Source organism: Paramormyrops kingsleyae, chromosome 1 (assembly GCF_048594095.1).
Source record: "Paramormyrops kingsleyae isolate MSU_618 chromosome 1, PKINGS_0.4, whole genome shotgun sequence".
Classification (NCBI taxonomy): Eukaryota; Metazoa; Chordata; class Actinopteri; order Osteoglossiformes; family Mormyridae; genus Paramormyrops; species Paramormyrops kingsleyae.
In genome coordinates, this window is record NC_132797.1 from 38856288 (window position 1) to 38883309 (window position 27022).

Here is a 27022-nt window from a genome sequence, read left to right on the forward strand (position 1 = left end):
CATTTAGTGGACTAAGTGTCCCAATTCATTATACATTTTTAGTAACCCGTTACAATGTAATTCCTATGTAATTTAGTAACTATTCGGATACAAATCATGAACAAGGTAACTAGTTGAAATACATGATCCATTACGATTCATTGCTAATGAACATGAGATCTATATTTGAACTATAAACGTGTAACAATGTATATAAAATTCTAGAGCAGTAATAACGTATATTACTAACCTTTGAATGGTACCAGACGCTCATCAATTGTGAGATCGTGGCCAAGATTATACATAGTAGGCAGGTTTCTTGACCACATCTCCCATACATCGCGGATCGGTGCAAGCTTGTCCGATGCCCGTCTAGCTTGCCGAGATGACTTGTCGTCGAAACGGAGTGCCGCTGTTATTTGGCCAAACTGCCCCTTGCTCATCGTCGCCGGGAAGATTGGTCTCCCTGTTCTTAGGTCCCAGAGACTGGAGATCGATTCACCCCTGGATTTGAATACCCCAGCCAGAATACAGATGCCGACGAAGGCATCATATTCTTCCAGGGTTAGTTCTTTCCAGTTGGTGGAAAACTGTTTCCTCCCTTCCAGGTTTGTCATCTCCACGATGACTCTTTCTATTTTTAATCTGATTAAAATTTTTAATGCAATTAACCCATCTGCAGCGCAGAATGAGTCAAAATCCCTGAAATGTTTCTGTCAACCCATTTCGGTGTCACGTTCGGGCTCGGGCGAGCAGGGAAATAGGCGATCGGAGCCAGGAAGTCAGGGAAACTGGGTTTAATTGCACGAACGGACTGACAGGTACGGACATCGACGGACAATACAATGACAAGTCTGGGGAAGACTGACTCAGACGAGGACTAAATACACAAGACAAGCTAGACTTAACAGGACACAGGCGATCACAATTAGGGCTGAACACGAGGTAACGAGGTGGGCGTGGCACACATCGGGAGCGGACGGAGCGGGGCGTGACATTCGGCCAGTTTTGGTGCATTCCATTTGCCCTAGGAACTTGCATTCCGAGTCGAATTCCGAGTTTTGAAGCTGGAAGTGACGACATGCACATTCCCGTTTCTTGGAGATCCAAGAAATATCTCGGAGCAGCACAGAGGATCCCGAGTTAAGAATCCAAGATGGCTGCGCCCTTTATCAACAGAAGGGAAAGTTGTAGTTTTATACTGTTTAAGCACTACTTCTCATTTGTGGCTCATTAAATCGGTCGCACAAACTATACCGTCCAACTTATCTGTGGACGTGTTGCTACGCAGTTTTATATGTAAAGCACTGTGTGTAATGTGTTATCAGCTGATATTGCTAACAATGGCAATTAACCAGGTTGAATTGGATTTCATGATTAGTCGGATTATTTGTCGGATTTACGGTAGTTCGGGCTAATTGTTAGTGAACGAAGATAAAGACCATTTAAACTAAGGTACCTTAAATCCAACAAGTTGTCCGGCTAAGCAGAAAATCTTGCTTTTTGATATGGGTCCATGGTATTGCACTTTTGTGGCAGATGGAATGCATCCGACTTGTGTTCAAGATGTTCAATAACCACGTTAAGTTCATATATATTCCCTTTTTTCTTGAGTCTGTTTGCTCATGCAAAATGAAATGCGATTAATATAGATTAAAAATGAATGATATTTAATCATGATTAATCAAAATTAATCCACAGCAACCCTGTCATTAATCTGATTAAAAAATTTAATCATTTGACAGCACTAATTTATACATTAAACATTGGCACTGTGCCTGTGGCCCATGCTGTAAAGTTTATGTAATCTTGAGTTCATTCATTTATTTTGAAGGGCCTAAACTGATAAAGTACTGCAGCAAAACACATTCAGTTGATTCTTAGTGCTTATTTTATGCATTGCATTTTATATTTGAAGGCCCAAAGAATTAAAACGTAATGCTTTTCTCATTCTTTCTGAAAAGCAAAAGGAAAGCTTAACTAGAAAAGATTGTCAGAATGACAACAATTCTTACTGTTATGTCATGAAAAATGTTGGTTAAAGTGCAAATGGGAAAATATATAATTATTTAAACATATACAAATGACATTTTATTACATGGACATTAAGACATACACAAAGAAATACAGCTAACTGTCAAATTGGTGGGGAAAGATTGTGCAAATTGACATGTGTAGTAAATTAATATGTGAAGTTTGCATTTGGGTAAATACATTTATTGGCTTTCCAATTTCCATTTGATCCATCCATAACTTCTATAAATTGTAGAGGTTCTGGAATGTGGGTGAAGTATGGATTAGATGGGTGGAGTGGGTGACTGGGCTTTCCAGGGAATACAGTGCTGTCATCCTGGTAGTCCCCTTTCTAGCAGCAATATGCAGTGAATGCTGGACCCAGAGAATTCCAGTCAAGAGTCAATTGAAAGAGATAAACTACCATAAATTCAAGTAATTTCACTCCAGTAGCATCTGATCCAGAAAATTCACAATACAATGTTACCATTTTTACAGTCTAGTGCATAACAGAGGAACATCAACAAAATGACACCAATGATTAAGTCAATTTAAATGCTCATTGCATATTTAATATTTCTGGAGAGGCATAAACAAATTGCTTATCATATGTAAATCAAGTTTATGCAGTTCAATATATTCAACAAAATAAGACTGAAAACTAAAATCTCATGGTTCTTATTTATTTCTATTTAGTCATGTACATTTACAAACAAATGGTGTTTTCAAGCCATTTCTTTTTCTCTTGCAGTTTATTCCTTATTCTTTACAGTCCAGTGCAAAATGCAAAAACAAAATCTCAAAGCAAAACTGAGATTGTGCTTATTGCGTCCTCATGTGTTAATATTAATAAATGATTTTGTGCCATTGTGCATTGTTATACCCCTACAATGTGTATTTGCATCTTTTTGAATTGCTAAATATTGTACCACGGTGCATTGTTACACCCCTGGATGTAACCTCCAAACTATCTGTCAACTGTGTATGTGTTTCATAAACAGCAAGATGGGATAGGCAAAAACATACTTGATTATTTTCCCCATGGAAAATAATAAAATATCATCATCTTTTTTCTATTTTAGAAAAAATTGCATCACATTTTAATTCCTGATGTTAAATGGAAATGAGGTAAACTCTGAACATTACAGTTAAGGAAATTATTATATATATGTCATATACCGGTAAATGTTACTTAATATTTGTAACAAATCGTAGACCTGTTAACAAGGGTTAGTGTTGCTGAGGTATGATCTGTCAAGCAAGTTTTAAAGGCACTGTTACAGGGAACTTGGGGAGTCTGATGTTCTGTAAAGTTCAAAGTGAGAGTCAGAGCCCTGTATTCAACATGCAACATACAAGTGGCAGGACATGCAAAATCGATCTACAGGCAAGACAAATGTGCTGTAGAGTAGGGCTGCTCATTACTACTCCTGGAGATCCAGGCTATGTCCAAATTCAAGTGTTGCATCATTTGAAGGACCTGGTCTACAAAGACATGGCCTTTGTAAGTTATGTTCTTCAAAGATCGAACAGAAAGCTTTGTCAAATGGGATGGTATGGCCTATGGATTATTTCCTATTTGTGTCACCAGCTGTTCCCACCCTTACCTTTGAGTCATGAAGTGCAGCTCCTATCACCTAGATGGGACACACCCACTTTATCTCTGTGCAATGAATCTTAGGGTATGCTGGGCAGCAAAGGACCCATCGGGTGAATCTTTCACGACTTGGCAAAAGAAGGACGCATTTCTAGACCACATTAGAAGGAGCCTTATCGCACTGCTGTATTCAGACTTCAAATGCAGCCTTAGAAGGATGCAGCCCTTGAATTCAGACTCAGCCCTAAAGCTTAGTTGCAACACTTATTTAGCACACCTGATAATCAGGTCTTTCAGTAGCATTTCATTAGTAGAGCCAGCTATGTTGAAAAGAAACTCTGCAGGATGGTAGATCTCCAGAAAGAGGAATGAGGAACCCTGCTCTAGAGACTATGCACTGACATTAGGGTCAGACAGCACATTCCAGTTGCTTTCTACGATGTGCTGTGAATATGTATTTTGAGTGCACTGCTCCAAATTTCAAACAAGTCTTGCTGAAAATTTAACACATGCTATTATCATTCTACACCAATTTTTTGTAAACTTGTTCTGTCCAGGTTTTTCTTCCATTGTAATGAATTACAAGAGGCTTTTCTGTGTGAAAATGCCTATTCACACAGGAACAGACTGGACAGTAGTAAAAATTATAAATATGGTTTAAGAAACTGTCTCGTATGGATTATATTTTCAACTGATAGATTTCTGTACTGCATGCGATATGGGGGACCTAGCAGGTGCATTTTAAAGTAGATGTGCACATAGGCCATGGCTGTATCTGTTGTCTGGAGTTTGACAAGGCAATGTGGTGTCAGGTTTCCAACATGCTGGTATCAGAAAACAACCATAGTTATTGACAAACAGTAATTCTACAGAATAATAAAATGCCTTAATAAATAAATAAAAGCAATACATTAAACACATTAAAACACATCAGCATTAAGCTGTTGTTTTAAATTACTGCATAGTTCATTTTCATAGTTCATTTAACTTCACCTCAGGACACATTATAAGAATGTAATCCAACAGCCAGCAGAACTTCTAATGATTTATATATGACAGTATCAATATATAACTGTTGCCATAAAAATGGTGTTAATATTTGTCTTTAAACAGACAGTTAAGAGTCACACACATACTGCTGTAGAATGCGTAGTCAGGATATAAGGTGCAGGATACTGAGGCGCTGATATTCTGTTGAGAGACTTGTGCTTTCTCTCAGATCTCACTGTGCTTTTACATGGGAATTGGTACACCTGAGGTCCCATCTACGCACAGTGAAGCTGTCAATACTGAAAGTTCAGTCAATACTGTTGGTGGACCAGTCGTATGGCATGTAGCTCACTTTGTATTTGGTTGCTGCCAATACGGTCTGAAGACTGGACTTCTTTGGTGATTCCCTCATATGATTTAAGATCCAGTTCAGTAACTGTGTAAAAAAATCACCATGTGATAAAACATTTTCATTTGCACATCATGGTGTATTTCATGGAAATGCTTATGATGAAAACATTGACACAAAGATTACAAGCCCAGAGAGTATGGTATTTGCATATAAGTTATTTAAGGACAAGAACTTGTGGTGCACATTCAATTTTGAGCCACGCTAAAATAGTGGGCATTATAGTACCTCTTCATCAGTGTCTCCAAAGTCCATTTTGTACCATTTGAAGATCTGGCTGAGCTTAACTTCTCCTTTAGTGGCATCAACCATGCAGCTGTTGTCATTTTCCAGGAAGGCTTCAGCAGAAGCATGGAGCTGACTCTTGATGTCCTGTCGTGTTTACCAAATACTTGTCACTTTTCATGGGCTTAAGAGCATTTACTTCATTTGACCTCAATGTTCTAAACCCAAATCAAAACTTCAAAGCTGATAGACTGTCTATGACAGGTAAGGACAGAAGTTGCCAACACATGGTTCATGAAAAATGTACTTAAGATGATGACAGCAGTTTACTGTTAAAGTCATTAATATTTCTTTACCTTGGCTATGTAGGTTTTAATTGGAGGGCATCCCTTGGCACCATAATTCAAGGCAAAGTGAACAAGGGGCTCTGGATGAGGAAGTGCCACCTGGGGGAGCAGCAGCAGTCAAACCAAGATTAAAATATTTTACATATCATAACACACTCTAGATTCCTTTTCATTATAATCATAAGAAAGAGCTGATTAATAGTACTGTACTTAACACAAGTAACCTGGAGCCGTGGGTCACTCTCAGAGAAGGGCTTCCACAACTGTGCTATGCCCCTTCTGTTCCCCCGTAGCACCCCGTTTTCAATGTCTTGCAACGTGAACAGCTCTCCCCCAATTACGTAGCTCACATAGTTAAAGAACTGAAAAAAAATAAAACAAGTATCATCATGACCATTTATGTTTTAAATGTAAAAGTTTACATTTACTAAATGTTGTAGTAATGCAGCTTTTGGATTAGATGGATGAAACAAAGGTGGGAACCACATTGACTAGATTTCCATGGTACTGAACAAAATGGTGGTAAACAGAGTTGCTGGTAGTTCAAGATGTGGTTTAGTGATCCTTACTGGTAAAGGCATTGGATGAAATCTTCTTGCAGTAATGCTAACCCTCTTCCTGAGTGCTTTTTAGTCTGGACTCAACTCCCTGTGTATCAACTAACTCAATTGTGTGCGTGCCAGGGGAAGGGGGTGTTAGTCTGTTAACTTCAAAAACCTCTGGTGATCACTGCCTTGAGTGCTTGACCATCTGGTTCTGACATGGTCACTGCTTGTACTGAGGCCCTGCGAGTAGGAAGAGGTATGCACCATCTGGAAGTTATCTTCTTCCACCTAATTGACTTACCAACCTACCCCTAGACCTAAATTTTCTTTGGCTGGTGTGACCCCATGGAAATTTTTCTGTCAGTCAGTCTGCCAACAAACACCAGAGAATACTGCCCATTGCCCCCCTCATGCTCAACCTGGCCATATTGGGGTGGTATGTGGCTCTGTGCCTATAATCAGAAGGTTACTAATTCAAATACCATGGCTAGGAGAGGGATATCACCACTGGACCTCTGAGAAAGGCCCTTAACTCTAGTTGCTCCAGGGACACTGACTGACTATGTTCTCTGATCCTAACTTGTCCATCACTTTGGACAAATGTGTCCACTAAATGAATAACTGTATATAGACCTTAGACTTATTCAGTCTTACCCAAAAATTCCTAACCCTCCAAGGGATCTTCAGTGAGGAAAAAGGCTATAATGCTGCTACCACACTGGCCAGATGTCTGTTGCTTCTGCATACCTGTTCTCCTCATAGGTGACTATACCTTTTCTATTCCTGTGATCAAGGTTATGTCCAGGATGTTGCCAGTGGCATCTTTTGTGCATCCATGTCCCCACCTGGAGCAGGTTATCATTCATGGGCAAGGAGAAGGCCCCCATCCACCTATGGTTAGTATCCTCTCAATAGTAACAATCACGAATGAGTACACTTTCCCCTGGTTGAGTTTTGCCTTTGAGTACCTACACTGAGCAACTAATTTCAGCAGGTTGGACCTGAGCAAGGCTTACTACCTAGTGTAGCTCCGGGAGGAGGATAAACAACTAAGCACTATGAGTATCCAGTAATGCCTTGTTTCATCAGTCCTCCAGCAGTCTTCTAGGCTCTGTGAATGATGTCATGCATTACATGCTGGGCTGTGTGGTCTTTGTTTACCTGAATGACATCCTCATCTACTCCTGGACCAAAAAGGAATGCATTGAGCTAATAAGGCGGGAACTCAAATGGTTGTTCAACAGGCTGAGAAATGTTTGTCTTATGCCAACTGATTTCCTTTCCTGGCATACATAATCATCCCCAAACAAGGTGCATCCAGCAAGGTGCAAGCAGTGATCGACTAGCCTAAACCTATTTCAGATAAACAAGTTCTGAGGTTCATGAGCTCTACAAATGTTTATCATTGTTTCATCCAGTCACTACCATAATCATTCAGACGCATAAAAACTTGACGGGCTTCAAATGGATGCCTGAGCTATGTAGGGCATTATCTGACCTCAAATGCCAATTTATCTCTTTCTTCTCCTCATGTACTCAGACTGCTCACAGCCACTTATCCTTGAAGTCAATGCCTCAGCTGTGAGAATAGGCCCTATCCTTTGCTAGTGATCTTCCAGTGATGAGAAGATCCATTCCTATGTCTAATTCTTCAAATATCTCATTCCCACTGAGAGTAACAAGGACATGATGAACAGGGAGCTCCTGGCAGTAAAAAGGCCTGGAAGGACTGTCCTTACTAGCTGGAGGATGGAACATATCTGCTCACAAGAACCTGGCATATTTCCAGAGGATCATCAGTGGGATCAGTGGGCAGTACTCTCTGGTGGGGGAGAGCTGTTCCGTCAGTGTCCCTGGAGCAACTAGAGTTAAGGGCCTTTCTCAGAGGTTCAATGGTGATATCCCTCTCCTAGCCATGGGATTTGAATCAGTGACCTTCTGTCTTCAGGCACAGAACCACATACCATTCCAGTATGGCCAGTTTGTGCACTGTGCACTATGGACCAGTGGGCAGTAGTGTCTGGTGTATTCTTTCATACTGCCCAGGGTTCATGAATATAAGGTTCTTGTCTTGGCAGATGACATAGAAGATTCAGAAATTAAGGAGGCCTGGCATATGACCCAGGAGGAAGTCCTTCCAATAGACTCTTGCAGGCAAGCATTTGGTCCAAGATGCAGAAGTGGGGGCATTCTTGCAGTTGGCAGGGCACCCTGGTGTGGAATGCACCATAAGGTCTTTGCAGACACAGTTCTGATTACCCACTACTACAAAAAAATTTGTAGGACTTTGCAACAGCTTGCTCCACCTGTACCCCAGCAGAAGAAACCTTGACAATGTGCTCCAGGTCTGCTCCACCCATTGGGCCCAGCTGTTCATGGACTTCAGTATAAATTTGCCCTCTTCTGAAGATGAAACTCTCGTCTTTGTCCTTTGTGGATCCAAATGGTCAGCTGATATCAGTGTCAGAACACAAGGCTGATAGTCTCGTATCAAGCTGCTAGTACTGTCTACTTCTGCAGATGTTGCCATACTTGGATCTGCACTCCTGCAAGGCACGTCTCCAGGAGTCCACCAGGAAAATTGTTGGAGAGGGCCTGTGATGATGTATAAACCTGGTGAAAAAGTCTGGCTGTCAGCACAGAATCTGCTGCTCAGTTCACTCCATGGTAAACTGGATGCTTCAAGGTGGAGGAGAAGAATAATCCATTCTCTTACCATCACTGCTTCTCTGGCAATATGAGGATCCTCCCTGATTTCCACAGATCCCTCCTCCAGCCCCTGTACTTCAGCCCACTGTGTTTGGCTACCTCTCTGCCATATACTTTCTGGCACTCCAGCTTACATGGTTAACAAGATTTTGGACTCTTTTTGGGTGCAGATGCATGTGGATTGGGAAGGGTACAATCGAGAAGAATACTTCTGGAGCTTGGGGTGGGGTATGGCTCAGTGGGTAAGGATGCTGTGCTAGTGATCAGAAGGTTGTCGGTTCAAATTCCATGGCTGGCACAGATATTTCACCATTGGGCCATTAAGCAAGACCCTTAACTTTGTTTGCTCCAAGGACTGGCTAACCTTGCTTTGTCAACTGTGTCACTTTGGACATTAGCATCGACTAAATAAAATATAACTGTCTAAGATTTCCATAGTCAGCATTCAAACTGGGCCTTGGGGTAACTAGGGGACGCCCAATACAGTGGTTTTGTGCCTTCATTCCCAAGAGTCAAGGGAATGTTGTTTAGTTCAAGATGTGATTCAGTGATCCTAGCTCTGGTTTATGTGCTGCTGCAGTGGTGTCATGAGACCCCAGCTACTGGCTACTCTGGGCAATTTACAGGTGACCGTGGACTAATAACAGCACCCTGAACAGAGGGCAGCTATGGACATTTCAGAACTCTTCACGTTTCCCAGGAGGAACTGCTACAAACATTGGTGATCACCGCCTTCCATCCCAAACTTCCCTTGCCATGCTGCGACAATTTGTTTTATTTAATAAAATCTGCCTCTCTCTGCTTCATCAACCCGATGCTCTCTGTGTGCATTTTCTGTATCCACACTCTGCCATACTACATAATAAACCCTTATTATTACAAGAATAATCCTAGCCCTTATTCTGGCCATTTTCCCTTCCTTCACTAGAGTCTGGATACCCATGTAAAGGAAGCAGCAGTTCACTGCTTTCTCAGCCTGTGACCTTACCCGGTACCTCTGCCATATATTCTTTGGGGAGCCCAGGTGCAAGTTTCCATGGATGACCAGGGCATTGTAGATGTTGATAAAGAAAGCCAGCTTCTCCTCATGATTCAGTTGCTGCAGCTGGATGTGCTGCAGTTGCACTGTCAGCTCACAGTAGCTCTCAAATGCTGCACTGCGGGAGATGGCCTTGTAGTCCACCTGCTGTGAGTCAATAGCAAATAATGAGTGTTCTCCATTTATTGTAAATTATTTGCTCAAGGGGTATTGAACTGTGGTCCATCAGGGGCTGTGAATGTATTTTTGTCGCAATTAATCTTAATTGTCTAATTGATTTCCAAACCTGGATAAAAACTAGTCCGACTGTTCCAGGTTTATAATTTAAAGACAACTTAAAAAATTAAACAAAGAGCCGTCCTTCACAGATCAACGTCCTTCATTTTATATAAATACCCTATAACTTTATCCTATTGGGTAATTTGTTGCTACACAAAACAATGTATCGCTTATACAGTACTGCTTATGTAATGTCTGTAAATATTCTATATATTGCTAGAAACATGTTTAATAATCTAATCTTTTTAACTAAAATATTTTGAAATATTATGACCAAAAAGGGTTAGGGAAATATATTTCAAATATTATGCTTTAGGTTAGCTTCTTTTGTAAGTTACTAAAAATCAAAAGGACAGAAAAGTTAATTATGCAGAGCTCAAGGGCAACATGAGAGTCATTACACCTCTGAGGATGACCCTTAAATAGAACTGCTTGAGTAAAGTCCCTAATTCTGCACAGGTTTGAAGTATGTGACCAATTTATGAATGTAAAAAAAAAAGCCTATTCGGTGATACCTTGCCATCTGCAGAAAGGTGGTCTGAGTACAGTCTCAAAATCACATTCTGCAGCATCATTGACAGCTGGTTTGCTGTGTGAATAGAAACAGAATCAGTGTTTCATACTGTTCATTCAAATGTCACATTTATATCTCTATGGCTTTTTCGAGGTAAGGAGATAAAATTTTTTAAGAACGTTCCCGCATAGACAAAATTTAAGGTATTTCAAAAAGATCAACTTATATGCATCACTGATTTTTTTTTGTGCTTAGACAGCATGGTTCATAAAATTAAGAGATGAAATATACTATACTTAGTATATACTACACTTAATCTCTTTTATGTGTGACTTAATAATGGTGAATATTTGCCTGGTAAGATATGGTGTCCTTCTGTGGCTTCAGATCACATAATTGTAGCTTGGTATGCATAATAATAAGCATTATTTCATGACAACAAAAAGTTAAAAATAAAAAATGATCTAGTAATTTAGTATTCATCAGATTCTATATGCTGAAGATTTCTTCATTTAAGATCAGTTGTCTGATACACATTACATTTTACATCATGTACAACTAAATTGATTTGTTTCATAAAGACAAAATCGTATATAATGCCTATGCATATTTTATATATTAAAAAATGTAGGATCACATTGTTGAACCACTTTGTGTTAAAAAGATGGAACTTACTTCCTGGGTTGGATGTTGCAGGAGGGATCATAAATTGACAGCACCAGCAGTTATAATGACCTCTAGTGGCTAAATAAACAAACAGCCACTGGTACATGCTCTTAAACCTCACACATCTATATTATGTGTGTTGTTACAATGTGCGTATAATTGTGTGCATGTATTCTTGTGTGCATACTACATTTGTTCATGTATGCAGACAGTCCCAGCCAGCGCATACATACAGCAATGACATTCCAACACACCAGCAGAGGCCAGATGCATTGCAACAAACACAAATAACTTAGTTACTCAGTTGCTACTCAAAAACAATTCATGAAAATAATAGAGTCCCTGCTTGAAATACATGAACCGTCATGTTTGATTAAAGATGAATGAATGGGATCGGTGTGTAACTTACACTTAGTTACTAGTTAATTAATGCATTAAGTAATCGTGTACTACTACATTATTTATACCCCCTCAAGTAAAATCATACCCAATTTTCTTCTAGTGCAGGACGTATCAAACAATTTATTTCTATATTTGTTTGCAGAAAAACTTTGTCTAAGATTGCTCCCTTACTGTTGCTGTAAAAATGTTTCTTAGTTAGGTTTGGCATGGTTAGTTTAGTTTTTGTTTAGCTTGGTCAGTTTGACTTGTGTATTTCTGCTGCACTTGAATCCAGTGCAGTTTGTCTTGTACCACTAACTTACATGAGAAGGAGGTTTGTGGGCAGAAAACCTGACTTTCTTGGAAGGTGGTGACCTGGTTCAGGATGCCTGTTAGCTTATTTTTATTTGAAGCAGTTCACTTCTAATTTTTTCATAAGTACTTTGATTTGTTAGCCAGTCCCAACTGTCAATTCCTTGTGCTCAAACCAATACACTGCAACACACATTGCCTAAACAATTTACATGCAAATTATACTTGCAGAAATAGAAAAAGCAGCAGTGGGCCCATGTTCAACCTCATATAGCATGGCCTGACTGTCTTAGTGGATGACAGAAGCAGAATGAAAACCTGTCCAGGCATTTTTCCTACAAGCTAATCCCCTGGCTACTCTTGTGAGAAGCTGTATCTGCATAGTTTCAAGCTCTCCATATTGCTGCCAATCACTACACTCTGCATAAACTGTGGAACCATGTCCACAAATCTGTCCTCCTCACAAAAATTGCTGGGGAGGCAAACAAGGCAAAGCTTTCTAAACAAAGGTTTGTCATTGAACAAAGCCTTTATAGACTATACACACATGTATTTCTCACATTAGAACTGCAGTATTGCTACACACATGCAGCTTTTTTGACAAACTCTTCCTCAGTCTTCATACCATTCCAATGATCAAACAGACCCCTACAGAAATATTACGTGACATGTTACCAGCCATCTTTTGATAGTTAACTGTGAACAAAAATTGAATAAAAAAAAAAAAAAAACTGGATACCTGGCTCAGTTTAGCATAAATTTGTAAGATATACAAAATTCAGTAAATTTAATCTAATTGATGTCCCACTTCATAAAATATCCCCAAGGGGAATAATTTGTCAAAAAATGCCTTAGAAAAGGACCATCTCTGTGTCATAGGGAAGCTTGATTCTCACCTTCCCCATGGGCCTTAGGTTCTTTGTTAAGACAGTCGCCCAGCAGTTGGGGGCCATCCAAACTCAGGGGCTCCTCCCACACCAGCCGCATGAGATGCTCCAGCTCATTTGGAGACTAATAAATGAGAGATAAAAGCAAAACCTCTTATATGTGGAACCCAATGACGAGTAGCCAAAAATTCCATTGAAATTTTATTTGCTAATTATAAAACAACAACTACTCCATTGACACTGAGATGTACACTTTTATTCACACTAAGAACAGCACAATAACATCTTATACCCAAGAAACTCACTAGTTTGTCCAGGTCATCTTTACCACCGACATGGACTTTATTGAAGAAAATCTGTGGTACAGTGTGGGACCCAGTGAGTTCCTTCAGCTGGCACCTTAATTTTGAATATTGCTTTAAGTCTACCTCTTGCACTGGCAATCCCAGGTCAAAGAGACTAGCTCTTGCCTGTTTACAGTACAGGCTGTCTTCCACGAAGAATAGTGTGACACGCCCCAGTGGATTCCCTTCTGCTGTATCCATCAGAAAAACTGCAAAATATCACACATTTTATTTGCAAATGTTACCTTAGTGGAAAAATAATTATTGAGTGCAATTATGATATGGTATTATTGAGTTATAATTAATATTCAAAATTATTTACAAATACAGACGCTCCTCTACTTACGAATGAGATATGTTCCGAATGGCTGTTTGTAACTTGAAATGTTCGTAAGTCGTTATTCAACATCATTTTAAGGGTGTACGCAAGTACAAAGAACTAGGATGCTGGGAGTACGGATGCTATGCTGCTGCGCGACGGGAGTAGCGGCCAGAAGTTATACTAGACAGAATTGGTGCGCAGAAAAAAAAATATTGATGTTGCGGACAGGAAATGGGAGCCCAATGAACACAATTTGGAATTACAGTCCTCTGTTCGTATGTCTGAAAGTTTGTAAGTTGAAAGTTCGTAAGTAGAGGAGCGTCTGTAAATGCTACTAATTTACAAAATTCACATACATTAAATCTTTTATTTGCATATATTATTTTAAGGAACAAAGTTAGTATTGCCTTTAACTGAATATTTAGCCATTTTTACATTTTTAATATCTGAAATATCCAAGTAAGTATAAGGTGATCTGTAGCCTCTCCCTGGAAGAATGGGACTTTAGAGACAACCTATCCACTGCAAGCACACATTTGATATGTGCGGTTTAGACTGATTAGCCTGCATGTGTTCGAACTGTTGAAGCAAACCTGCACACCACAGGGAGAACATGCAAACTCCACATTCACAGATGAAGGGTGGGATTTAAACCCACAAAACTGGACGTGTGGGGCAACAGTTTTACCTACTGCAGAGTCATAATGCCACCATATGTACCTGTAACAACATGGAATAACACGGGAATACTAGTGTACTGTTCAATAGTACTCTAATTTTTGATTAAGGTAAGTACAGTACCTGCATTAGAAACGCAATAAATAAACAGTAATACATATAATTTCCACTGGAATAAATACCACACGAATGTTATATAGTCTAGACCACCGTATAAATCTGTTTAGTAGACTGCGGGTTGACAGACAGCGTGAATTATTACACTTTAGTACAACGTGCTATTTATCATGGATATTAAAAATGTAAATTACAAATATTGTCATATTTTCAAAAAGATATATCAATCCAGGACAAAAAAGTAGTTAAATGGTGATTAAATTCAATGTGTGGCGAGAAGGAGAAGGGTACTGTAGAAGTACTGTATCTACTTTGTTCCGTCACTGCAGTGTAGCTGTTTCTATAGCGCAAGCAAACCTGGGAAGCATTAAGCGTACGTACCGCGTTAATTTCACGTCCATTCTCGTCTAAGAATAAGTACAGATAAGTCCAATGCGCAAATTTTGGTTATTGGTCGGTTTTCAATGTGTTGTAATAGGTTAACATTATTCGCCGTAATGCGTTTATCAGCAATTAGACTTCTATTGAAACATTCCTTTCTGCATGACTATATCCATCTGGACAATTTTAAACATACTATATATAGGGATCAGCTAAATTTGCGGCGATTTCAGAGAAAAAATGAGCTATTTATCTATGACCTTGAAACGCGCAAAAAACAACACGCTATTAAAAGCGGAACATATAATACCACACTTGGAAACAGTAGCTATCTTAATGCGAACAGATTGCTTGATAAAGCTTTTCGCTTACCGTGAAGGTTGGGGATTACTGGTCTACTGACTACACGAAACCAATTCCCTAATAAATATATAATATAGCCACATAATAGTTTTTCCATTACCTAAGTTTACGTATATGAACTGGACATCTGTTACTTGACATAAAGGCCATCAACGCGATCTTGTTCTTGAAAAACAATATATATATATACATATATATGTATACATGTATAGGCTATATATAAATATAACTCAACTATTTATACATCCCAGCATAATTATAACATTACCTGTATTTTGAGGGTCCGCATGATTATAACCAGATTACATTATGATTATAGCTCATTATAACCAATGGTTTCGCGCAGTGTCACTTGAAGCTCGATTCTCGCGTCACAGTGGTTAAAATATGTTGTCGGTGATTCGGTGAAATGTCACAAGTAAACCACGCCCACATAACGCACCCCTACCTCCCTCCACCGCCAAAATATAGAGATATGGCAGTAAATACCAGAAACCGGTTATTCGTATTTCGCGAAAAAAAAACACGTACGCACGTGTGCAGGTTCTTGAAACATATAGCATATAGTTTCTGGTTACAGCTTGCAGAAACTCACAAGGCGGTGAGGAAGAATATTACATAAAAGTAAAGATTTCAACACTTGTATTATGATTATCTAAAACAACATCGGTATAAACCAGCAAATCTGATGTGTAAATAATAAAAAGCAGTACGTTTTGACTGCACTTGTACGGTTTGATCGTCATGTTTTATAAGATGCTGCATAAGGACAGAATACAACATATATGTTATCAGTACCGCTGAGGAAAGTATGACAGCGAGAGTAATACTAAATAAACGCAAATAATCATCGTCTTCTTCACACTGCTTATCTTGACTATCATATCATAAATATTTTAAAACGGATCTAACCTGCAGTTAACTAGTCCTAGTTAATATCGTTACCTCTCCATGATTTTGTTCAGATATTTTAATTTTAGTACGTTGTTTTAAAATAAAGCTTATGCTTAATGAAAACAATGTAGCGGAACGTTGTATACGTATTTTTCTTGCAACAGACGGAACTTTCTGTGTGGAGGACTTGATCGTGTCGCGGGTTATGTGTTTCGGTTTTCTTTGAATTTTTTAAACAGTAATATTGGCACCGTCCAGAATACCGTTTCAAACCCTTTTAGATGTACGCCTTTAATTATTAAATAATATTATTAATTATTAAAACTGCGCTTGGGTGAAATCGATATAGTTCAACCAGTAACCATACCAAAGAGATATTTAGAAGAAAAAAATATAATGTTGAGCACAACAGAGTTCATTTGCTGCCAGAGAGGGATACCATATTCGATTCTGAAAATATGAAAGCTGAGTGGCGCCCGATTCTTAAAGTTTCGAGGATTCTAGGGTAAATTGGCGTGGACAGTAACACTTTACTTGATGTGGCACAAATACTTAGTAATAACTCAGTTACTACTGAAGTACAAATTATGAACAAATATAGTTGCTACTTAAGATAAAAGATGCGTTGATTAATTAATGGTGAAAAACCATAAGTGTTGCACGTGTTATTCTGTGCTTTATTTAATTTCTTTCCTTCCTTTTTCCCGTTCTGTATTACTCTAATTATGTTGTTTCTTCAGTAGTTCACAAAGGTTTGCACAATTAACAGATATAATAACAAATATAATAACTGCTTGGGATGGAAGAGGAATCCTGATTCATTAATGATGAACAAATATGAGAAGTATTTAACTTGTTATGACTTGTGCCTTCATGCAGTAGTTCCTTCAGTAGTTCCTTCAGTAGTTCACAGAGGTTTACAGAATTAACAAATATAGTAAGAAATGCAGTAATTGCTTGAGATCAAACATGTGTCATGATTCATTAATGATTAATTAATATAAGATTAGTATGTAATTAAGGCTTAGTTTGTAGACAGTAATAGTATAATACTATATTATTTGTGTCCTGTCAAAGTGTTACCAGGTAGACTACTCTGGAGGCCCTAGGCTGACATGGAAAAGGGGCCCTCTAAGTAGGGCCATTTGAGCTTTTTTTTTTTTTGAGCCTAAAGAGGAACGAGTTAAAAAAAAATTATTATAAATAGGAATGAACATAAATAATCTGCTAAACACATGGGGTGCCTGCAGTAAAACTTACCAATCAGGGTGGGGAGGGAGTGCTCTCAGTAAAATACGCTGATCAGAGGGAGTTGGGTATCCTAAATCTTGCCAAATTTAAGAAGTTTAGCCATTCCCTCTTTTGCCGTGGCCCTAGGCTGTGGCCTGTACCTTACTCCGTCCCCTAGGCTAAGGTTAGTCTGGAATTTTTGCATACTTCCATTCAATTGTGTTTTCGCCATGTCTTTTAATAATTTAATAATACCACTCTAACCGGTTGCGCCGGTTCACTTTTGTCAGTAAATAACCGGTATCACTAGGCTCCACTGTGAAAATAAACCTGGCCAGCCTGAAGTGTCAAAGTAGTAGTAGCCAAGACTGGAGGCAACTTTGTCTATCCTGAAAACTGTTGCTACAAATAATAAAAAAAACAAACATATTGACATAATTAAAATGATCAAATAATCTTCCATCCATAAATGAAATTTCTGAAAATTCTGTCTAAATGGGGTCCTTAGTTTTTGGGAGCCCCAGGCGACTGCCTACACTTGCTTAATGGTAAATCCACCCCTGGGTGCAATAAGAAAACAAACGTCTTTAGTTACCGGGAACTGCATTGTAACATTGTATTCGCTGTCAATGAAATGATGGTAGCTTTATTTTGTATTCGGGTTTTTTGGGGCAAACCTCCTACACGGTGGAAATGTACCATTTAACGTGTTTTGTCATTTCATTATGCTAATTTAAACATGGAATTATATTAAATTATGTAATACATATATGGAAAAAAAACACAATATGTAATCTTTATGATATTTACCCAGACATCCCAACCTGCAAAAACTAATTTCAGGGAGGTGTCCCCAACCCCCCCAACAAGAAGGGAGATGTAACTTCAACAAACTTAATTTCACAGAACAGAATTTCTATATTGGATATATATATAAATATTTGTTCATTAATTTTCTCAAGTCAGCACACTAAATTACAAAGGCCAATATTATGTATTATTTTGACAATAATATAGATTATTCTTTTACTATTTATGCAAATTCCTTAATTATATGCTGTTGCTACTTTACAAAAGTCTTCAAGGAGTTTGGTATTTTCATGACAGCCTTGGCAACTAAGTGTCTAACTAGTGTAGACCTGAATAATACAGCACATGAAATGACACTTGTTAAACTCACCTCAACAATAATAAACAAAATAAAGGCCCGCCCGCACTGAAATTTGATTGGTTTACTTAGCAAAATAAGCCAATCAGGATGCTGTCTGTCTAGCACGGGCTACATGAACAGGCACACACGCAGGGATCCACACATACGCACGTTCTCTCTCTCTCTCTCTCTAGCTCATTCCGTCGTGCGCGCCCTTTTCTCAAGTGCGCAATGCACATGCTACTGCCTCGTGTGCATACTCTTGTTTGCTTGCTCTAGTTTCCGGGATATTTTTTTCAATTTGTGGGCATCAGAGAACCGCTGTCAATATGCGGGAGACTCCCGGAACTTACGGGAGACTTGGGATGTCTGTTTACCTATACTATCCTTCTTTTCATCCTGTAATTACACAGGTCCACTAGGTGTCACCAAATACAAATGTTTAGGGAAAGTCTTCTTCAACTTCCGCATCCTGTGCAAGGGCGTTCAATATTTGGGGGCGGGGACAGATCCCTTAAGTGACAAAATTGTCCTTTGAGTCAAATCAGTCCTCTCACATTACCCCGTATGACCTCGTATGTATACCTATGTATAGGTTATGCGTACATTTCAGTATTAACTGTGTGCATTAATTTATGTACATGCAAGTGGATCATTGGCTAAAAGACTTTTTCCCCATGGTCAGGAGATTAGATGAGAACTGAATTCTCCTGACACATATATGTATGTTTTACAAAGCAAAATCCTGGAAAATATTTGGCAGGTCAAACACCATTCTTGTGAATATTAGGTGGGGTGTGTCCCGCCCACCCCCCAACCTATAATTAAATGATCATCTACAGCAGTCCCTTTTGTTGAAATAGCTAGACATTGCCTGATTACCCAAGGCAGGTTCAACTCCTACTATATTAAGATAATACCGCTGCCTGCCTCCCTCCTCATTGGTTAAGGCACACTTGTTCATTCTGAACATACTGTCAAATATCTGAAGTTCTGTGGCTACAGATGGATTTCCCTGTTGATGATTGTAACTCATCTATTGATATTTAATTTGTTCTTTTGGAAATGAGTGTACTAAGTGAGTCACCCTCAGTAATGAAAAACACACTTGTTCATTTGTATGAGCCATTTGGTTAACTATTAAGACTTTACTTGAGGGGGTACAAATAAGTTAGCTAGTTACTTCTCAAGAACAAATCATGAATGCATATAGTTCTTGCATGAAATACAAGAACCTTCATGATTGATTAATGATGAAAAAAATGGGATCAGCACATAACAAAAACTAGTCCAGGATTTTACTAGTTAATTAATGCATTAAGTAAGAGTATACTTTTTCATTATTTGTGCCCCCCTCAGGTAAAGTGTTACCAACCGTTTTAATATAAAGGTTTTGGTTTTTCCTTGTGTTCCAAGTCCCTAACAGAATCAAACCTCAATCTATACTTATCAACCATTGCTAGATTAATTTAACAACAGGTAAGGATCATATTGAGTTGAGTGTGTTTTAATGGACTCTGCTGCCAACCTGTAATAAATTCATAGTTTACTGCTGAAGCAATCTGTATCTATGGAGCCCTGCTTGGTGACACGGTATATACTTGTTAATTTTTTAAGTTTTAAAAGTGATTTTTAGTTGTGTAGTCTACCAGGAAATTGAGAGATAATGTTCAGCAAAAACTCAACTCCATGCAGGATTGTAAATGTTTTTGGAGTGCAGCAGTAAATACAGCATGTAATGGTTTCCCCACAGGCCCCACTGAGCACATTAAGAATTCTGCTGGAAAACACCTTTTCTGTCATTGTTCATGCTGTTTCATAATCCCATTGAAAGCATGCAAATATAAAATTTTTGGATCTCTTTGATTTAAAGGATGTTTCGTTAAACAGTGACTATCATTGAGAGACAAACAGCTGTTTCACATCTGCAATCACACTGTCTAAAAATGTGGGAATGAATAAGAAAGGTTGACTAAAAACGCTTCCAGCAAAGTGAAGAATTTGTGCAGGCAAGAACTCATTTGAAGCAAAGCAACAGCAGATAAAATGTAACTTTTGCACCAGAGATTAGAAATGATCTCAAATTGTGTGAGAGCTTGTTTTGTCGATCAAATAATTCAGTAAAAAAGATTAATATTATGGTTTGAACACATACTAAGTATACATAGCCATTTGCTGCATAGCTACTGAAATCAATTGTGCAATTTCAAGCATAATTTGGCAAGTCTGTGAAAACTGGCATTTTATTGTTGTTAAACACTGGACAGAATAAGAGTTTCGAGTTATGTTTCATGCACAATCTCTGCATTTGTGTGGCTTTCACCTGTACAAAAAGAAACTGTTTTGTTTTGTATTGTTCTTGGATGGCAGAGATTAACCTCTTAAATTTAATAAGACTAAGATGACCAGAAAGCATTTACATATCACAGAAAAGTTTTACAAGAATTTTAAAACTGGCAGAAAAATTAAATACTGTCATTCCACTGATTGCCCCCTTTTTCTGAGATTTCTGTTAGATCTACATAAATGTATTTAGAAGTATAAAGGATTACAGCTTGAATGACTCATGGTCATTTGTTTTTCTTCAATACACATGTTAAATCCTGCTATGTCCTCAGCCTCTCTTACTCTTACTTCTGTGGTGTAAAGCATGTTAAAAAATCATGAAAAGAATGAGCATTGAGTGAAATTTCTTCTTTGGGGAAGGCAGAATTTGCATTGAGAAATTACTACAGGCAATGTTATCAGAGAGATCAGTGCCAAACATTGTACATTTTGATACTTAATCATTAGAAACACATTTATGCCTCAAATGTGTTTGAGAAGTCCCTAGATTTCACAATGCATTGTTCAGCTTTTAATTAAAAAGCATCCCCTCCTCCTCTGTGCCATTCCACAGTGAATTGAAGCAGTACGACTCATTCTCCATAAAGGGATATTTGGCTTTATAGAGATGGTGGGGTTTGGTGGAAAAAAATATTGTGGTGCCTTTGTGGTTTTGATGGGACACGCTACATGTGGGAAATTATTCTTGGCGCATTGTTCAAAGCACTTAAAGATCTTACTGACTTTTTTCCCCCATTCCGGCTGGTCTTCCATGCCTCTGTGAGCCGAAGTTGTGGCAAATGAAGCTACCCATTCCATTGATCTTTTCCTGTTCACTTCACAGAAAGAAAAATAACAAGCTACCAGACTCCTGTCTTTATGGCACTTGGCTTCCTTCTTTTTAATAAGTGGTTTGGCAGTGGCTGCGGCTGTGACGCACAGGTTCAGAAATACTGTTAGCTGGCGTCTGTTGATCTTTGTGACTTTTTTTTTAAGAAGCAGTGTGTTTCCCATAAAGGGTATGGTTCTTATGTTAACTCTTGAGTAGTCTAACATTGTGGAAAAACTCAGAAAAGGTGTTTGAGATTCATTTGTCTTTAAACTTTTTTTGCATGGATTTTAAAACACTGAAACTATCGTTTTTCAGTTTGGCCATTACGGTACAGTTTTCAGAGATTATTACTTTTATAAAGCTTTTAAAGATTTCCATTAGTGCCTCTTTTCTGATTCATCCTGCCATGAAATGTCAAGAAAGGAGCAGACATTGTCCACGAGAAGGTGCAAGAGTTACATTGTCCCTCCAATCAAAAGCTGAAACCTTTTAAAACTGGTATATGGGAAAAATTGGTTGTTGCCGAAAAAAGTAATATTTCTACTTTCTATAATTAACAGTGAAAGGCTAAATTGCTATTAAACCAGCCTTTTAAAGAAACGTTTGCAAGATAATTGTGGATTTTTAAATCTGTATGGGGCTATTTACCAGGTGGGAGATATCTAATGTTTGCAACATACATTTCCCCTTTTTAATTAGAGTTGTTACAAGGAGATGTATACAACAGCAGTGCATGCAATAGCTGATGCAATTGTACTGTTTTGGTACAAACAGATCTTGACCTGTTAAGCTGACAAAATTATCATTCGTGTTCACTAGTGTAGCCTTACAAGTATGTGTCTAATTATTTTAAATAAATGGTGAAAATCCTCTTCCGAGTGCAAATAATTTTAAAGTGTGTATTGTAAATATATGCTTTTTGAACAAGAAGGAATTCTGTTCCATTGTGTTGCCCTGATCATCAAACACATGTAATTACATATTATTTTACTTGTAACCGATCCCCTAAGTTGTTATGGGTTTTAGGTGGGATTTCCACACTTTTCTCTAATCTAGCACAGACACTCCTCACTTAACGACCTACCTGTTTAACGACCGGCGGACCAGCTCTCTGCCCAGTCCGTATTTTACGATGTTTGAGAATTTTAGCCATGGACACAGCAGCACAGCGTTCGTATTCTGTTCTGTTTATTCTGCCCTCTGATTTATTTGGGTCGGTGAAGGAAGGTTGCATATTACAATTGCAATTGACCTTTATTTTGGTATGCCAAATCAGTTTGCACTCATCTTGCGACTGATGCTTTGCGTGGCGTAGGAAACCTCCAGTAGCGCGTGAAGCAGAGATGTGTGCAAGATTAAAGTTTTCCTGTGTCTTATAGGCCTACATTTCTTACATCTTCTAAAGCAATGCCTGTAAGTTTTTTGCATGTTTCATAAGTTAGTTCATATGTACATATGTACTATGATGATTTATTTCAGTAATGTGCAAAAGGATGCTAACAGTGATTTATAGGATTGCAGGGATGCTAATTTGCAATACATGCTGATATACAATACTGTGAAAAATTCTTAGGCAGTCAAAGAAATTGTTTATGTGTATTTATTTAGGTCTTAATTGCATATTTGCTCAGAAAGAAAAAAACACACTTTGACTTTAGAAAATATGCAAATTAACAATAACATAATAAAAAATAAACACAAAATTCTTCTGTTCTCCATAAAGGTACTGAGATCTTGTTGGATAGCTAGAACACCGCTTTGGTTCTCCTCAGGAGCACCTCAACCATTTCACATATTCATTAAATTTCACCACCAGCCCGATTAATTAACTTACTTACAGTAATTAGTTAAATAACTCAATGTGGTATTGATTAGCCAATCAAGGGGATGTAGTGGGTGAGTCAAATATATGTGTGTATAGGACGGTTGCTGCAAATATTGGGGTGATTTTTGAAGAGGTTTTTAAATGGCAAAGCTGACACACTTTGACAGACATAATGTCATAGTATCACCCCAACATTAAGATCATTTAAACATAATTTTCGTTGACTGCCTAAGACTTTTGCACAGTACTGCACGTTTCATGAATGTAATTTATTTTTAATTCTGTTGATGATTAATGTTAGCAAATAGCGACCAGCTTGTTGTAACTTTGCTATGCTACATAAGAGATCTCCCAAATCTTTCCTGTGTTTTATTTATTACAGTTTTACTCACAGATTTTCATCAGCTGTCATACGAAGAAAACACTTACTGGGAAGAGTACACCATTTATTAAAGTATACAGTACACTATAAACTTTTATAAATATGCAAAATTGATGCAAATGGTGGAAAGGTGACATTAAAACAATATCTAAAGATGGTTGACACAAGCCCACTACCAGTAGTCTACAGTATGCTTGCTCGGTAAGGTGCAGCTCCTTTCTTATTTCCCAATTCAATTAATGACCTAGTCGTAGGAACGGAATTCAGTCGTTAACTGAGGAGCATCTGTATATTGAAGATCCAGAAGCAGTCCCTCACCCCAACCAAACATACGTGTGTGTAACGAGCGCATGTTGTAATGAATTAATGCCAGCGCCAAAAAGCATGGACTGTGTGATAATTTCAGAGCTTGCCAAAAATAATGAATATATGGCTGGGGAGAAATTAAGTATATGCCGTATTAATGAAAATGCATAAACAAGCAAAAATAGAATTAGATTTTTTTAAAATTAATACCCCATCCGCTTCAATTAAGTATCCTGTTGCGAATAACTGTCATTAGGGGGATTTTCTGTACTCTATATAGTCTTCTTCCATTAGTATATAGTAATTTAAAGCTATCCGTGGTTTTATTGTTTTATCCCGTTTAACTATATGCAGTACTTGGGTTCTCCTAATTAATTGTGACGAATCAGCATATAGCGAACCCATCAGGGTCTTCCTCTAGGTGTTTAAATAGTGTCAGCGTGACTTTAAATTAGGGAAAAGCCTCAGCAGTATGTCAGAGGACTGCTAGGTTGTATTGCCTGGCTGTCTGTACCGCCGAGCACCGGGAATGTGATAAACAGACGGCACATACTGTCGTTATTGTAGTCGAGTAGTTTTTTCTCTTTCAGAATTTGTATTATATAACGTAGTCTAAAATGGGCGTGCTTTTACCTGAATAGGCCTATGTATGAAGTGTGGTAACGGAATTTTTACTCCGTAATTCATGCCTAAAGTGTGACGGCTATACTTCCCTAACTTTGCCTACTCATTTTATTAGTTCATATTTACACCCTTCTTTTGAACCCATTTACGACAATTAGCCTAACTAACATCTGAAGTACGACTGAACTGTCGTACTGTTATAGTACCACAATAGTTTGAACCACGTTAGTTCGAACTACAGTGGTCTCAGAGGTGATTGGTCTGACTCTCACAGCGAGTCGTGTGCAAAAACAAACAAACATTGTAATATTGGTCTAACTTTTACAGCAGGTCGCCTGCAAAAACTCACAAACTTAGTAATTTCTAAATACGACAGTTGTGCCGATATTACATTATTACAGTAATTTAATTCCTGTGTGAGTAATATAACAAAAATAATATTCAAAAATAGCAATAGCGTCATAATATATACTTGTATGATGCTTCTTGCAGAAGGAAAAAAATACAAGAACTATTATGTATTAGTGATATCAGCTCTATTTGTAATTACGTTTATTTTATTTTAACCCTACTACAAGCACTCATAAACTCCTGATCCATCATTTTTATATAGTCTATTAATGGCTCAGTGGGATAGACAGGTGTGTATATAACACCCATCCGTGTATGTGTTAGGTATCTCACTCACACAGCCATGGGCTCGCATATAAGCACAGTTTTTCTTTTTTTTACAAAAATCTTTTTTTCATAATACAACGGACACTCTCAATGATTATGAAGCTATTCGTTATTTTTAGCTGTTAATTTGCCCATGTTTTTGGCCTATTTGCTTCCCCCATCTTTTTTAATACTGTGTGTGTACATAATCGCTGAATGATACATTGTTTCAGCATCGTCTTCACCAGTGGCGTGCACAGACATTTTGGGGGGCAAGTGCTCCAGGGGGAAAAAAGGGCACTTTTTGCATATGTGGAAAACCTTTTCTTTTTATAATAAAAAAAACGCACAGGTTAAATGCAATTTGACTTTTATTTCAAAACATTCTCTAAAAATCAAAAATCACACCACAAAAAGATAAAATCTGTATCCAGTAGTTGACGTTAGTTATGGAAAGGCTAATCCACAAAAACGGAGAAACGTCCATAATTCTATTATTCATAATCATGTCAAGGTTTTAGGTTTTTCTGCAGTTCCATCTCTAAAAAGTGTGATGTCTTCCCGTCACAGACTTCAGTTTGAAAACTTTGTATTTATTCACAGATTTCCGTGAGATCATCCTAAAATTTGTAACGAAAAATGGGCTCAAAAGAGCCCTCTGCCTAACGGCATGTAGCCTATAGCATAACGTGATATTTTCAATAGTGTATACAAAAAGGTCGGAATTGATGGAGAGTGGGGTTGCCTAAATGGTTTAGGTTACATTTTAAATGTGTCGTTTTTTTGTATATCCATATGGATGGATGGAGGGGGCAAGCTGGCAAAGTTTGTCATGTGCAGTTTCTGACAGGCTACTTCACAACAAAACAATTGCAGGTTGGTCTTAGAGGGCAAACAGAATAATTTCACTCGATTCATGGGTTACCTGACTGGTTGGGAAGGGAAAGAGCTGCCGTGTTGTCCGCCGTGGCTCCCAGTCGCTATAGTTAGCCTACTATGCCTACTCCAAGTAGTCCTATGTCATGCCGCTGCTACACGCCTCACAACAAATGAACTGCAAGCGTGTTCACGTGACACGGTGACAGTGAAAAAGCGACAGGGTTCGGGTGTCTTTGAAGAAGGGGCACAAATCAAGCCATTATTTTCACACCTTTTTAAATCGCGCAGCTTTAAAAAAATAAAATAAATCACGTCTTTCAAAAGGGCACTTTTTTGGACTGAGGGCAAAAGGGCAAGTGCTTCAGCACCACCTCGTCTCTATCTGTGCACGCCAGTGGTCTTCACCATATGCGCGTGCGTAATAATCATAACACACTTACCGGCACTGCTTTGCGTCTGTTGACACAACTCGTGACAACACCAACTTACTAGACACACTGTATTGTTAGATATGTTATATTTGGCAATACTTTATTTTGGATAATTTCATCTTTTTGGTTTTATAAATATCATAATATTACTTCATGTGATTACTTGATGTCATAATCGTGCAGTCCTTTATCTATGTAGTGAATCATACCAATAATACCATAAAGCACAAACAAAGTGGGTAAACAACCATACTCATGAACAGAGAAGTACATAAAAAGTACTATCACAGCTACATTTTCAAAGCATTGACATTTTAGATGTTTGTACAGCAAGATTATTTAATATTGTCACTTTACCACGCAAGTTTCTTGTTAGCAACGATGCTTTTG

General features: G+C 38.2%; 1 protein-coding gene across 7 annotated transcripts; it reads right to left on the reverse strand.

Annotated features, from left to right (window-relative positions):
* Window positions 1–2538: 2538 nt before the first annotated feature.
* Window positions 2539–17270, reverse strand: LOC111859056 (uncharacterized). Of its 7 annotated transcripts, XM_023841390.2 has the most exons (10): window positions 15366–15472; window positions 13321–13445; window positions 13198–13248; window positions 12902–13016; window positions 10648–10721; window positions 9803–10000; window positions 5776–5922; window positions 5570–5659; window positions 5217–5360; window positions 2539–5015 (listed from the first exon to the last, which is right to left on the reverse strand). In XM_023841390.2, exons 2-10 carry the CDS (start codon window positions 13435–13437, stop codon window positions 4887–4889), a joined length of 1065 nt encoding a protein of 354 aa, XP_023697158.1. In that variant the 5' UTR covers window positions 13438–13445; window positions 15366–15472; the 3' UTR covers window positions 2539–4886. The 7 variants fall into 7 exon arrangements, with proteins under 7 accessions (XP_023697158.1, XP_023697155.1, XP_023697159.1 ...); XM_023841387.2 differs by lacking the exon at window positions 15366–15472 and adding an exon at window positions 17252–17270 and having other exon boundaries at window positions 13198–13445; XM_023841391.2 differs by lacking the exon at window positions 13198–13248.
* Between the last annotated feature and the right edge of the window lie 9752 nt (window positions 17271–27022).

What these genes read in the sequence shown, in the direction of transcription:
- LOC111859056 (XM_023841387.2), bottom strand. Translation starts at nt 13,437, where the DNA reads ATGGATACAGCAGAAGGGAATCCACTGGGGCGTGTCACACTATTCTTC. An exon ending in AAGATGACCTGGACAAACTA is followed by an intron (nt 13,017 to 13,197) that starts GTGAGTTTCTTG and finishes CTCATTTATTAG; the next exon opens with TCTCCAAATGAGCTGGAGCA. An exon ending in CACGGCTCCAGGTTACTTGT is followed by an intron (nt 5,660 to 5,775) that starts GTTAAGTACAGT and finishes CTGCTCCCCCAG; the next exon opens with GTGGCACTTCCTCATCCAGA.